Source organism: Glycine max, chromosome 13, assembly GCF_000004515.6.
Source record: "Glycine max cultivar Williams 82 chromosome 13, Glycine_max_v4.0, whole genome shotgun sequence".
Classification (NCBI taxonomy): Eukaryota; Viridiplantae; Streptophyta; class Magnoliopsida; order Fabales; family Fabaceae; genus Glycine; species Glycine max.
This window is the reverse complement of record NC_038249.2, coordinates 41108742-41121102: the sequence shown is the minus strand read 5'-3', so window position 1 is coordinate 41121102 and position 12361 is coordinate 41108742. Positions and strand designations below refer to the sequence as shown.

General features: G+C 33.9%; 1 protein-coding gene across 1 annotated transcript; it reads right to left on the bottom strand.

The window, feature by feature from the left end:
* Positions 1-5534: 5534 nt before the first annotated feature.
* On the bottom strand, positions 5535-11000 carry 4CL (4-coumarate--CoA ligase-like 7-like). Its single transcript, NM_001256363.1, has 6 exons — positions 9801-11000; positions 9351-9540; positions 6795-6940; positions 6409-6476; positions 6198-6300; positions 5535-5983 (listed from the first exon to the last, which is right to left on the bottom strand). Exons 1-6 carry the CDS (start codon positions 10800-10802, stop codon positions 5870-5872), a joined length of 1623 nt encoding a protein of 540 aa, NP_001243292.1. The 5' UTR covers positions 10803-11000; the 3' UTR covers positions 5535-5869.
* Positions 11001-12361: the final 1361 nt, after the last annotated feature.

Sequence of the window (12361 nt, the reverse complement as noted above, 5' to 3'; positions counted from 1 at the left end):
TCTTTTCTTTTGTTGAAGTAGTCGTAGCACGCAAATAACTAACGAACACTTCACAGCTCTGAACTCCCCGTTGGACTTGGACAGCGTGCGTGCTTGTAGTTGTTGGACTGTGTGTTGACGTTACTGCCTTCCTTAGTATCTCTCTATCTAGCCTTAGATATCATATCAGAACAAACAAAGAACAATTGCCAATCCTTATCCACTAATAAATCCAAGTTTAATGATAATTTCTTATTTAAATTTAGCTTTTATTATTTTTTAGTCCTTTAATTTTTTAAAACTTAAATTTTTTTACTGGTTAACAAATTTTACCTTTTTTTTACTTTTTTTTTTAGTTTTTAAAATTTTTTATCTTTATTTTTAGTCTTTTAACAGAAATTAAAAAGTAAGGACAGAAAGATAATTTAAATACTAAATCAGTCAAAAAAATTATTACTCATTTATTTTTAATAATTAACAAAAATCCCTTAATACATACTCTTAACATTCTTTTTTAGTTTCTATTATTTTTAATACTTTCTAATTCTCGTTATAGAGACTAAAAAAATTAAAATTATATTAATAAAGACTAAAAAGATTAAAAATGGTAAATAAAATAGATTTTTTTAAATAAACATAAACTAAAAAATAAATTTTTTGTATCTATAAAGATAAAGTAAATAATTAAAGCATGTTATGAACTCCCACACTAAACACAAACATCTTTTGTTTTATCTACCTACGTAGATCATGGCAACAACAGTTGGTTCCAAATCTTTGATGATTTGAGTGTATCACTCTCACCATTCTCTCTCTCTCTCTCACTCAATAATAGGGACTTCATATACAGTCGGCAGTGAGCATAAAACTTTGTTAAATTGTTTTACAGCAGACCATTGTGCATCTTGATGCGCCAATATGTTGCCTTTATCTGCATTTGCATCTGCGCTTTGCTTGGTTTCTCAAGAGAAGTGATTATATATGTGGGAGTAGAGTGACCAAGCACAAGGTGCAGGTGCATCCGCAGCTGAATGCCATATTGGATTATTGGCTATGATTTAACTTTACTGATGCTGTTTGTATGTATAGTCTGTAGCTAGTGTGGTTGCTGCTGCTTGTGCTTCCAAGGTTTTTATTATAAAGGGTAAGATATATCATTGCCTCTTCTTTGACTATACACACGGTCCTTGTGCTTCTTGATCTTCTATCTTCCTCTTAATGTACTGCAACATATACTGTTTATTGTGACATATATTCACACACGCACACAAACACAGTTCTTGTGCAGATCTAGATCTACATACGTAGGTGATTCGAATCCCTAACTTCAAAATTTAGGTTATTTTTTATTTTTTGTATGGAAAGCTTCAAGCTCAGTTTAAAAAGTAAATTTGTAATACGTTGGTTTACCTCTAAAAGTAGGTTTTCACATTAAAAACTTAAAATTTGAAAAAATAAAAATAAAGTTAATTTAGCAAACTCATTTTACAAACTTAAATTTAACCCAAATTAATCCAAACATGCACTTGGAAACTTAAGTTTGTAAACCGAATTTATATACAAAATAAATCCAAGTCTTGTTTTTACAAAACTGAGTTAAGGTGTACATTAAATGTATGTCTTGTTAACCTAGTTACTTCCTTTACCCTAGTATCAAGTGTACATTTCTCCAAATTTTCCTAAAACATTAGAAAAAGAAGTCTAATTAAAGTACCTGCTCAGTATTAATTATTTTAATTTTAACACAGGGTCATGATGGAGTTCCAGCCATCCAAAATGAGTATGAGTGTACTACGTGCTCAGGAGGCTAAGAAGTACTATTATTGATCAGTGATTCTCCCAAATTAATCCATCTGCAGAAAGTCATAGAGGTACCCCTACCCCCCTCTTTTTATCCTTCCCTTTCTAAGCGTATTTATACTTATTAAAATGGCACAACTTAATTAATTCTTATAACCAATTGTTTGTTATGCTTTCTCAAAAGATGGATATTTTCAGGAAAAAGTTGTTTTCCAGCCACTGGTTTTTGCTTGAATAGACATCTGGTCAATTAACATTATCAAGTTCTATCTCTTCTGAGATTATGCCAGCACCGGAATCTGTACTTTTCCTGTCTTCAAAATCCCATTTACTCCCACCCAGTTGGAAAAATATAAACAAAAGATTGATAAAAGGAGAGAAAACTTGAGAAAGAGCATATTATGCCCTAGATACAGTCTGTGGTAAAACAGACTGATATCATATGAGAATCCAATTTAATTACATGTAGTAGTAATTTGATCAGTAAAACAAATTAAATGATATTGGTCAATTCGATCTCTTGGCTTGTTGACGATCTTATAGGACCAATATTCATGCACATAGCTTCAGTTGGGTATATTGTATAGGAATATATAGTTTCTTTGGGGTATGGTTGGAATGCAACTCCTCCAAACACTGGCCCCAGTAAAATGCTTCCATATATATCTTGTTCAGGATTCTGCACAATTTCTAGCTAGAAGAATCTGAAAGTTTCGGTGTGGAAGTTATACATCTATTACTATTAGTATTTATAAGTAAAGCTAACAACTATTATATAGTTAGCGGCGCAGTATAGCACAATCTAGAAAGGAAGGGCAGAAAAGTCTAGAATCAAACCGCCTTTGTACAGAAGACGGTATAACTAAACTTCATGATAAGCTGTGAATTGTGATGATGCTTCAAATCTGAACCAATCAAAAGTAGTCAGCACTGAATTATGGATATATTGTCACATAATTATATATCCTTCTTTCTTTCTTTATCTAATAAAAGGGTTACTTACTTCTCCAGATTTCCATATCTTGCCATTAAGACTCGCCTTAAGATTGTACTAAATAATTATTTCTTTCTAATCCTAACAGGGTTTGCAGACAATTACACATGCTGAAGCTTCCTCGGTTGACTTGATATCTTCTGTGTGATATTGGTATTCCAGTTCAAGACAATTGGAACTGATGAAAACACATGAAAAAGATGGCATGAATCTCAATACTATACATTGCTCAGTCTCGAAGTTTTCAATGGGGACCATGGACTTTATATAATTGAGTATTCCTTGTTGTTCTCATTGAATAAGTACGACGAAATTCCTTATTTTGATTGTAGAGTCTTAATTTTTCCGGCAAACAATCATTTATACAACAATATATGAACGTTATTTGTTTTTGCAAGTGCTAGCAGTACATAATTAACTACTCTATATAGAAATTTGCTGAACTTTACTTAATTGTGTTATATGTTTTCTTTGGTTGCGACGGACTACAAATGTGTATATGCTTCTGTTTATGTATTTGTTTACAGCTTTCCTTTAATTAGTTCAAACTGGGAATTCCATTGAAATTTTAACATTGCAAATTCAAAGGTGGGAATGGGAAGAAGGAAGAATGGATGCGTGTATTTTCTTACCTAAGATATGGAGATGTATGACAGCTTAAATATATGTGAAGTGGGAGCTGAATGCCAATTTCCACCTACTTTTCTAATCTAATATCAGTTTAAACTTAAGAAAATTATATATGCCCGATATCAGATTTCTCCAGACTTTCTTCAGGTGAGGAGGAGAAATATTATATAAAGGAACCAAGCACGTTGTGCAGCATCTGGTAAATCCTAAATGCCATAAGATCATTGGCTCTTTGGATATGTACGGTCTTTTGCTTCTTTACGGCTTGACCTCCTATCTCCCTTATACTATATACTATTTGGATTTGACTTTGTTAAGGTGAAGAACTGCACTATGAAAAAAATAATGTATTAGAATTACTATCACTTAAAAAAGTAGCAATGAAATTATATTTAATTTTAGACAAAATTATAAATTTGATCCCCTAGTTATTTTTAATTTTGATTTCAGTCCCCTAGTTATCTTTTTTTTGTACATTTCCTCGATTGTTTTTTTGCCAGTGGCGGCAGGACAGCAACATTGGTCACGCTGCTGCTCTGTAAGGGGTGCATTGATTGGGGCTCCATGGCACAGAGGGAGTGTCTAGAGAGAGAGATCAAGATGGTTCAAGAAATATTTTTTACATGAAGGTTTAGAATGATCCAATCAGAACGTGATACATGACAATCAACCTTCCTTTCTAACCATCTACGTTTAAATCTGAACTTGAGAATCAAATCTATTTAAAGACAATTAGGGAGATTAAATTTACAATTTTACCTTATTTTTATTATGTTATATACATTTTGATTTTATCATCCAAAAGGAGTATATAGGGAACTGCATGCCCAGGAGGCTAAGAACCATTGTACACTTGTACCGATTAGGGGCCTTTTTTCTGAATGATTCTCTGAAATTCATCTGCAGTAAGTCATGGAGAGGACTTGAAAGTTCATCCCCCTTCCCCGTTATTCCCATTCGTTTTTTTTCCTGATTGATCTAATCGTATTATAGTTATGAAAAGGACACGAGTTAATTAATTCTTATAACCTCTTGTTTGCTATACTTTATGAAGAGATCGAGTGGTAGCAGTACTCCATTGGATATATTCAGGAAAGAGAAATGATGGAACCCGGCCTCAGTATGCTTTTCAGCCGACGAATTTAAACCCACATGTGGTCAATTAACTTGATCAAGCTCTATCTCATTTTCGAGATTATTCCAGTTTTGGAATCTATTCTTTTGTCTTCTTCTCAAACCCCATTCACTCCCACCCAATACCCTCTCCCTAAAAGACCGATAAAAGAGATAAACTTCTGAGGGATCGGAGTATATTAATTATGCCCTACTAATTCAACTGATATGATATGACAATCCAATTTACATGTATGAGTAGGTGTACGTTTAGATCTGTGTCCAAACCCAAAAACGAGGATCCAAGATGTGAAAATCTGAAACAATACAAAGTAACTTCGGCCTTGGTGAAAATTGGATGTGATTCTCACAAACAAACACACTATTAATTTAAACAGGCTTACGCATGAAACAAGACTATATTGCCTAATTCTTTTGGCTCGACGAGCTAAGAACACTCATAACATTTATATAAAGCAACTGCAGTAAAGCTTCAGTTGGGGGGTGGGGTTGAAATTGGACCTCTGCATACAGAACCCAGTAACATGTGTCATCTAGAATTCTGCACAATTTCTACAAAACTTTCTAAAAGTTACGCCTAGCAACTATAATAACTACTAGTACTATTTAGCTCACTATAGCACACAAAATGCACATTCTAGAAAATCAAACCGCCATACAGAGAAGGCGGTGTAACTAAACTTTATATAAGATATGGCCGGATATGATACTTCAAAACAAATTCAAATCCACATGTTAATCTGATCCATTATAGGTTTTGGGTCTGGTCAAGCCCAAAAAAGATACATACTTTGCAATTGGTTGAAGAATTTGATTCCGCCCATTGAACCGTGATGGGAATAGTTGATCTTCCTAACCCACCTCCAAAATATACTTAGTATTTTATAATATTATTTTAAGACTTTAAAGTTTTAGAATTAAATTTTATTTACTAGTATTTTGGTTAAAGATTTAATTTAATTAATATTTTCTAATCTATTCAAAATTTTATTTTTCTAAAAATTAACTTTTTGTTGAATTTTTTTAAGTAAAAAAATAATTCTAGGTAAATTGATGGGTCAACCTGTTTATCTCACCAATCCATGGTAGGTCACATCAGACCATTTTTTTAAAGATTCAACCTTAAGTGAACTAGAATGAATTGACCCATTTATAAAATGGATTGAAATATGCTAGACCCAACAGTAAGTACTGTTCCCAGCCAGATACATATTTGATCCACTATGACAACCATCATACCTTTCCGGATTCGCTCTGGACTTGCATTCTACTTCTGAATTTAAACCCCGAAATGGTTTTGAAAACACACAAAAAAATTACACCATGATATCATCATATTTTGGATCTTACTTTCTCAATAAGCTCTCTTCGGAGAATTTTTCCTGATGCTGTCTTAGGAACAGCATTGATGAATGTCACTCTTCTTATTCTTTTGAAAGGCGCTACCTGCAAACAAATACAAAAAATGAGTGTCAACAAAAACAACACAAAAAGTCGTTTAATTGTGATCAATGGACCTGCAGTGAAAACATGCATTTTTTTAATGTCTAAACTTTATTTTTAGAACCCCATTTAGTTTGCTTCGTTTCTTCACAAGCCAAAGATCTTATAATTCCAAGAATGCAAGTCAGACCAAGCTCATTGTTTATTTTTCTCTTACCTGCTTAGCAATAAATTTTTGAACATCTTCCTCTGTGAGTGAACTATTGGGTGAACGAACGACATAGGCAACTGGAACCTCACCAGCTTCAGCATCAGGATATCTACAGAATTGAAGTCAACTATGAATTTCAATTACTAATAACATGAGTTGTATAAGTATTTCTTCTGTACCCATATTAAATAACGATGATCATGTATGTGAAACTTACGGGATGACAACAGCATCAAGTATTTCAGCATGAGAAACCAGAAGCCCTTCAAGTTCTGCCGGCGCAACCTAGTTGGAACAATGAGGGAAACAGAAAATAATTCAGTACGGTGAAAATCCTTCGCCAAAAATGTTCATCACCAAGAATAACTGGAAGGTTATAAACACACGTAAATAAACAATGCAGAGAAGCAAAAGCATTATGCACCGAAGTTAATAAACTTGACTTTCTAATACAATTTGGGGTTTAAGATATATTTAATGCACCAAAGTACCAGATTATCTTTCAAAAATTTGATTGAGAATTCAGACATGTGACCATGCATGCATTTATGACATGCCCGACAAATTGTCATTCACTCTTGAAATGGCAGTTGGATTTCATACCTGAAAACCTTTATACTTGATCAGTTCTTTGATTCGGTCAACAACAAAAAGTTGCCCATCCTCATCAAAATATCCAAGATCTCCTGTATGTACCCACCCTTTTTTATCCATAGTCAATCTTGTGGCTTGTGGATTGTTGTGATAACCTGAAAATTTATGTAATAACTTTTATTAAATTGCATATAGGAAAAGACCCTATGGAATAATATTTAAAGCCAAACTGCATACGAAGTAAACTAAAGACCCTATGCACAGTATCACAAAAAAAAGACATATAAAAACATTGGCCCACATTTCTATACATCACAGCAGAAATCTAATTCAAGTAATAACTTAGCTTTTATCTTTTTCAAACTAAATTAAATTCATGGCCCTTTGTATGCTCTGTATACCGGCTCTACTATGGCAATAACCAAATACTCCAAGAAAAGAATCACTCAATTAATGAGTACATCCGGTGCTGACTATACGCACATATAACGTATATCAGCACTTTTTCAAGACAAGAACATGGAAGCATCATGGAGGTTTTGGTCCAGTCAGTTATGCTGACCTGTTCAATTCTGTTTCTAACAGATTAACTGTTTACTATTCTTAGAAATGTTAGTTAAGTCTAGTTGTCTATAAATAGACTTTACATTGTACAGATTGTTTCAAGATTGTAATGTGGATTTATATTCATCAATAAAGAAACAGTGTTGTAGTGTTGGCTCGTAACTAGATCTGCGTGCCTTATCCATCATTGCTCTGATCTTCATATTCTCCTCTCTCAAAATTCACAACAAATTGGTGCGGTGAGCGTGGAACGAAAAATCATGGCATCTGCAAAGTATGAGGTTAAAAAATTCATAGGCCCAAATGATTTTGGCTAATGGCGATTGAAGATGAGAGCATTGCTTGTTCATCAGGGTCTTGAAGAAGCTTTGCAAGGTGAAACCGCTCTTGATGCAAAGCTGGAGGAAAGGGATAAGAAGATCTTGATGGATAAGACTCACAGTGCAATCATCTTGAGTCTTGGAGACAAGGTACTAAGACAGGTCTCGAAGGAGAAGACAATAGCTGGAATTTGGTCGAAACTGGAAGGTTTGTACATGATCAAACCTCTGGTAAATCGTCTTTATCTTAAACAAGTCTTATATTAATTCAAGATGCAAGAAGACTGAACTGTGGAATCTCAACTGGATGTCTTCAATAAACTGATTCTTGATCTAGAAAATATAGATGTGACTATTGATGATGAAGATCAGGCCCTGTTACTATTGTGTGCTTTACCAAAGTCTTTCTCTCATTTTAAAGAAACTCTCTTGTGTGAGAGAGAATCTTTGTCCCTGGTAGAGGTTCAATCAGCCCTGAACTCAAAGGTATTGAATGAAAGAAATAAGCAAAAGGTTTCTGTGAGTGGTGAAGATTTAATAGTCCGAGGGAAACGAACCAAGAGAGACAACCATCTTGAGAAGAAGAAATCAAAGCCGCAGTCTGGAAATAGTGGAAATGTGCCTAATATAAGGAAGTAGGAAATGCAACGATCAGAAACGTGAAGGAAGCAGCCAAAGCACTAAGCAGGACTATTTTCCAATTCTCTGGATAACTTTTCACCCAAAGAGAAACAGTTTCTGTTGGCAACATTCTATGAAGCAGTTCACACTTGTAATTCAGCACAAATCTGCCATTATCAATAATGAATTATCTAATATCACGCATAAAATATATTGAACATCCACATCCAAATGAAAAACACTGGGTGAAACAAAGAGCCTGAAGTACAATCCCAGTTAGAAAATCAGAAGAAAACTTCAAGACTCAAACCACAATGATGCTCACACCACAGTTTAGAATTACTCATACAAATTAGTGATCAGATGCAATTTGACATCAGAAAAAATTATTTTCCATGCATGAAGCAGGGAGTATCTTTTAGAGAATGGAGCTCCAACTCAATTATTATCTCTAGGTGGACCAGTTTCTTTGGAAGAGAAAGTAAAAGATATGTTCGTGAAGCCTAACAAGAACACTAACCGATGGTAGTCTGTTGGCAAACAGCTTAATGTACATTTTAGAATCCAGACCATGTCCTTTTTTCTGTTATCATATACAACTAACATGTTTAAGGTTATGACAGAGCTAATTTTGTTCTAATCCATGCTGCTTCCAAATTTATCCCTACAAGCCAATATCAAGTGCCACCAAACTTAAAATAAATCAGTGTTTTATAGACAAGAAAGAGCCAGGGAAATGTATAGTTGTATACATACTGCTGAGACTAAACCTAGTCAAGCTGAATCACCTAAAAGCAGAACATGCAGATTCAAGCACAGTATTAAACCAGATGTACATAACATGTCCAGCCTAAGGAATAAGTTCCACTACTAATGATCTAACCTTCAAATGCAATAAAATGAGACAATTACTCTGGCCTCTGAATTTTCATTCAATGAAGGGTTACCACAACCTCTCCCTCCACATCAGACAACATACATCTTTTCTTAATCACTAACTACCACAGGAATCAAACAATATAATAAAAGAACACTACAGTGAAGTGCATATGCAGTGTACCTTGCATCATATTAGGGCCCCGTACCCATATCTCCCCCAACTGTCCAGGAGGGAGAGGCTTCAGAGTATCCACACTAACTACTTGAGCCTCCATTCCGGCGACAAGCATTCCCGTAGAGCCACTATTCCGAATTCCCATCCTTGCATTCTCCACAGAAACAATTCCACAAGTTTCAGTCATACCATATCCCTGAAACCACAACAACCAACACAAAAATCATAGTTCAACTTGAAAGCATTAGGCCCTGATTGAATAAACTTGTTCATAATAAAATAAATTGAGCTTCTTCAGTTAGTTAAAATCAACTTCATAAGAACTCAATGCATTTTAGCTTGTTATTTTCTTTTTCTACAAGTAATTACACGTAAGTTTATCCAAACAAGTCCTTAGGCCTTAGCTAATAGCTATAATCAAAACCTCACTAATCAACCACAAACATTGTCTACTACCTGAGAAACAATGGCATGAGGAAAACGTTTAGCACACTCCTTCATCAACTCTTTCCCAAGAGGAGCAGCGCCAGAACCAATATGCTTGAGAGACGAAAGATCATACTTATCAACCAAACCGTGTTTCGCGAGAGCAAGAATAATCGGAGGCACAACCCACAAATGCGTCACCTTAAACTTCTCAATGGTCTTCAGAACCAATTCAAACTCAAACTTCTTGAGAGACACAACCGCACTACCCCTCTGAAGCTGTCCGTACGAAATGACCATCAAACCAAAAACATGAAACATAGGCAAAACGCAGAGGAACACGCTATGCAACACCCCTGCCAAATCATCGTCGAAGCCAATCATCAACGACGCCGCGACGAAGTTCCCGTGCGTGAGAACCACGCCCTTGCTCAAGCCGGTGGTACCCGAAGAATACAACAGTGCCGCAGTGTCACTCTGTTTAATTTTAATTTCGGGAAACTCGGTCACCGACCCGGCGAGTTGAACCAGCGCGTCGAAGCTAGTCGCGCTGGATGGCGCGTGGGGAGCGTTGGAACAACGTAGGAAGACCGCGGGGAGTTTGAGGTGTTCGAGTTTGTCCCACAATTCGGCGACGGTTACCAAAAGTTTGGGTTTGGAGTCGTTGGCCTGTTTGGAGACTTCGGCGGCGGTGTAGGCGGGGTTGACGGTGGTGACGGCAGCGCCGAGAGAGGCGACGGCGAGGAAGCAGACGATGTAGCGGATGTCGTTGGGAGCGAGGAAGAGAACGACGTCGTTTTTGGTCACTCCGAGACGAAGGAGGCCGTGAGCGACCCTAACAGTTAGCAATTTGAGTTCCGCGAAAGAAAGTGTTTCTGAAGAGTCTGCATCGATAAGAGCTGGTTTTGATGGAAAGGCTGCGACTCTGTTGAAAAGATGGGAAACGAGTGAGAGGTTTGAGTTTTTGGGAAAAACGATGGAAGGTCTGAGTGACCTGTATATTCCGTCGGACCCATAACCGGATCTCTGCATTGAAATGGGAATATACAATTCACACACCGATCTCACGGAAAAGATTACTCGCTTTCTTTGCTGCTCAGTTATTTCTTCTTCCCAATGTTGGATGAATTTAATGTTTTTATTCTGACAATCAACTTGTGATGGGGACACAACATCATCGATACATTGCGGACCAAGGCGCAAAAAATCATGTTTTTGTTTTCTTCTCCCAGATGGTTGGTATACGATGACTTCTACTGCTTAGCTAATTTTTTTGTTTTTATTAATCCCTCCGCTTAGATTAAAACAAAAATAATTTTATTAAATATTTATTCTTTTGACTTCTTAATTAATATTCTAAAAACATTCATTACTAAGATATTTTACTTATTTTTGTGTTAGAGAAATTATACTTGTAATCAATCTTACAATAAAAAGAGATAAAATAAAAAAAAAGTAAAAAAATTAAAATATAATAAATAATATGATAAGAAAATAAACATATAAATAATATTATATAAATTATTATATATGTATCATATCTCTTGAATATTTTCAAAGAATTTTTTTATTGTGATATCAATTAACAAAGGCATGAATGTTAACATGTAAGCCGTCATTGCTTTCAAAAATTTGTAGGGTGCGATTGGTTTATATTTTTATTTTTAAAATATTAGAATTCTTAAAACATATTTGATTTGATTTCTTGTTTTCTATTTTTAAAAAATAAAAATACAGAAAATACATTTTTAAAAGGAAGTGTATTTTTAAATTTGTTTAAAAATATTTTCAAAAATTCAACCAAACACATTTTCTGATCTAATATATAAAAAGCAGAAAACAGTCAACCCAAATACCTCCTTATATTTTGTTACGTGATTCTAATCTAATATTTTATGTTTAAAAATTAAAATTCATAAATATAATAAATAAATATATGTATAATAAGTTGATAAGTAATGAATGAATGCACAAATTTAAATATTTAGTAATGACCTCATTAAAATTTATTATCCTTTTAATTGTATAATATATTTGATTTCATGTGATATCTTTTTAAAACTCTATTATCAAAGAAGAGGATCTACTAAATAGTTTTGATTTTTTGAGTTTTTTTTATGCGTGTGATTGAACGCGAAACCAAACATTCATGTAAACATGATACAAATAATTTTACATTAAAATTATTATAATATTAATTAAAATTATTTTTTATTTTTAATTATAAGATTCTTTTAATTAATTTATATTTCTTAAGAAAGATAATTAATTTAAATAAACACATTAAATCTATTAATTAATTATATTATCATTCTAAAATGACTCATTTCTTATTTCTTTATCTACTTAGTTATTTTTTTATTAATATTTAGAAAGAGAAGTAAGGATGTGTAGGAAAAAATAATTAATACATCTAAAATTAGAAGAAAAAAATCTTATAGAGAGAAACAGAAAAAGTATACAATTGAGTATAATTTATTTCAGGCATTTTAAATTTTAAGATAAATTATTTTTTATAAATTAAGTCTAATTTTTCTTGATACTTTAGGGAAAATATTCATCATCATTGGTTATATTTTTTTATAATAATT

Bases quoted from the DNA above. Each gene is read 5' to 3' on its own strand.
- 4CL (NM_001256363.1), bottom strand. From the start codon at position 10,802: ATGCAGAGATCCGGTTATGGGTCCGACGGAATATACAGGTCACTCAGA. The intron at 9,541-9,800 runs GTAGTAGACAAT...TTGTGGTTTCAG, and splicing joins CTCATGCCATTGTTTCTCAG to GGATATGGTATGACTGAAAC. The intron at 5,984-6,197 runs GTAAGAGAAAAA...ATTTGTTTGCAG, and splicing joins AAAAATTTATTGCTAAGCAG to GTAGCGCCTTTCAAAAGAAT.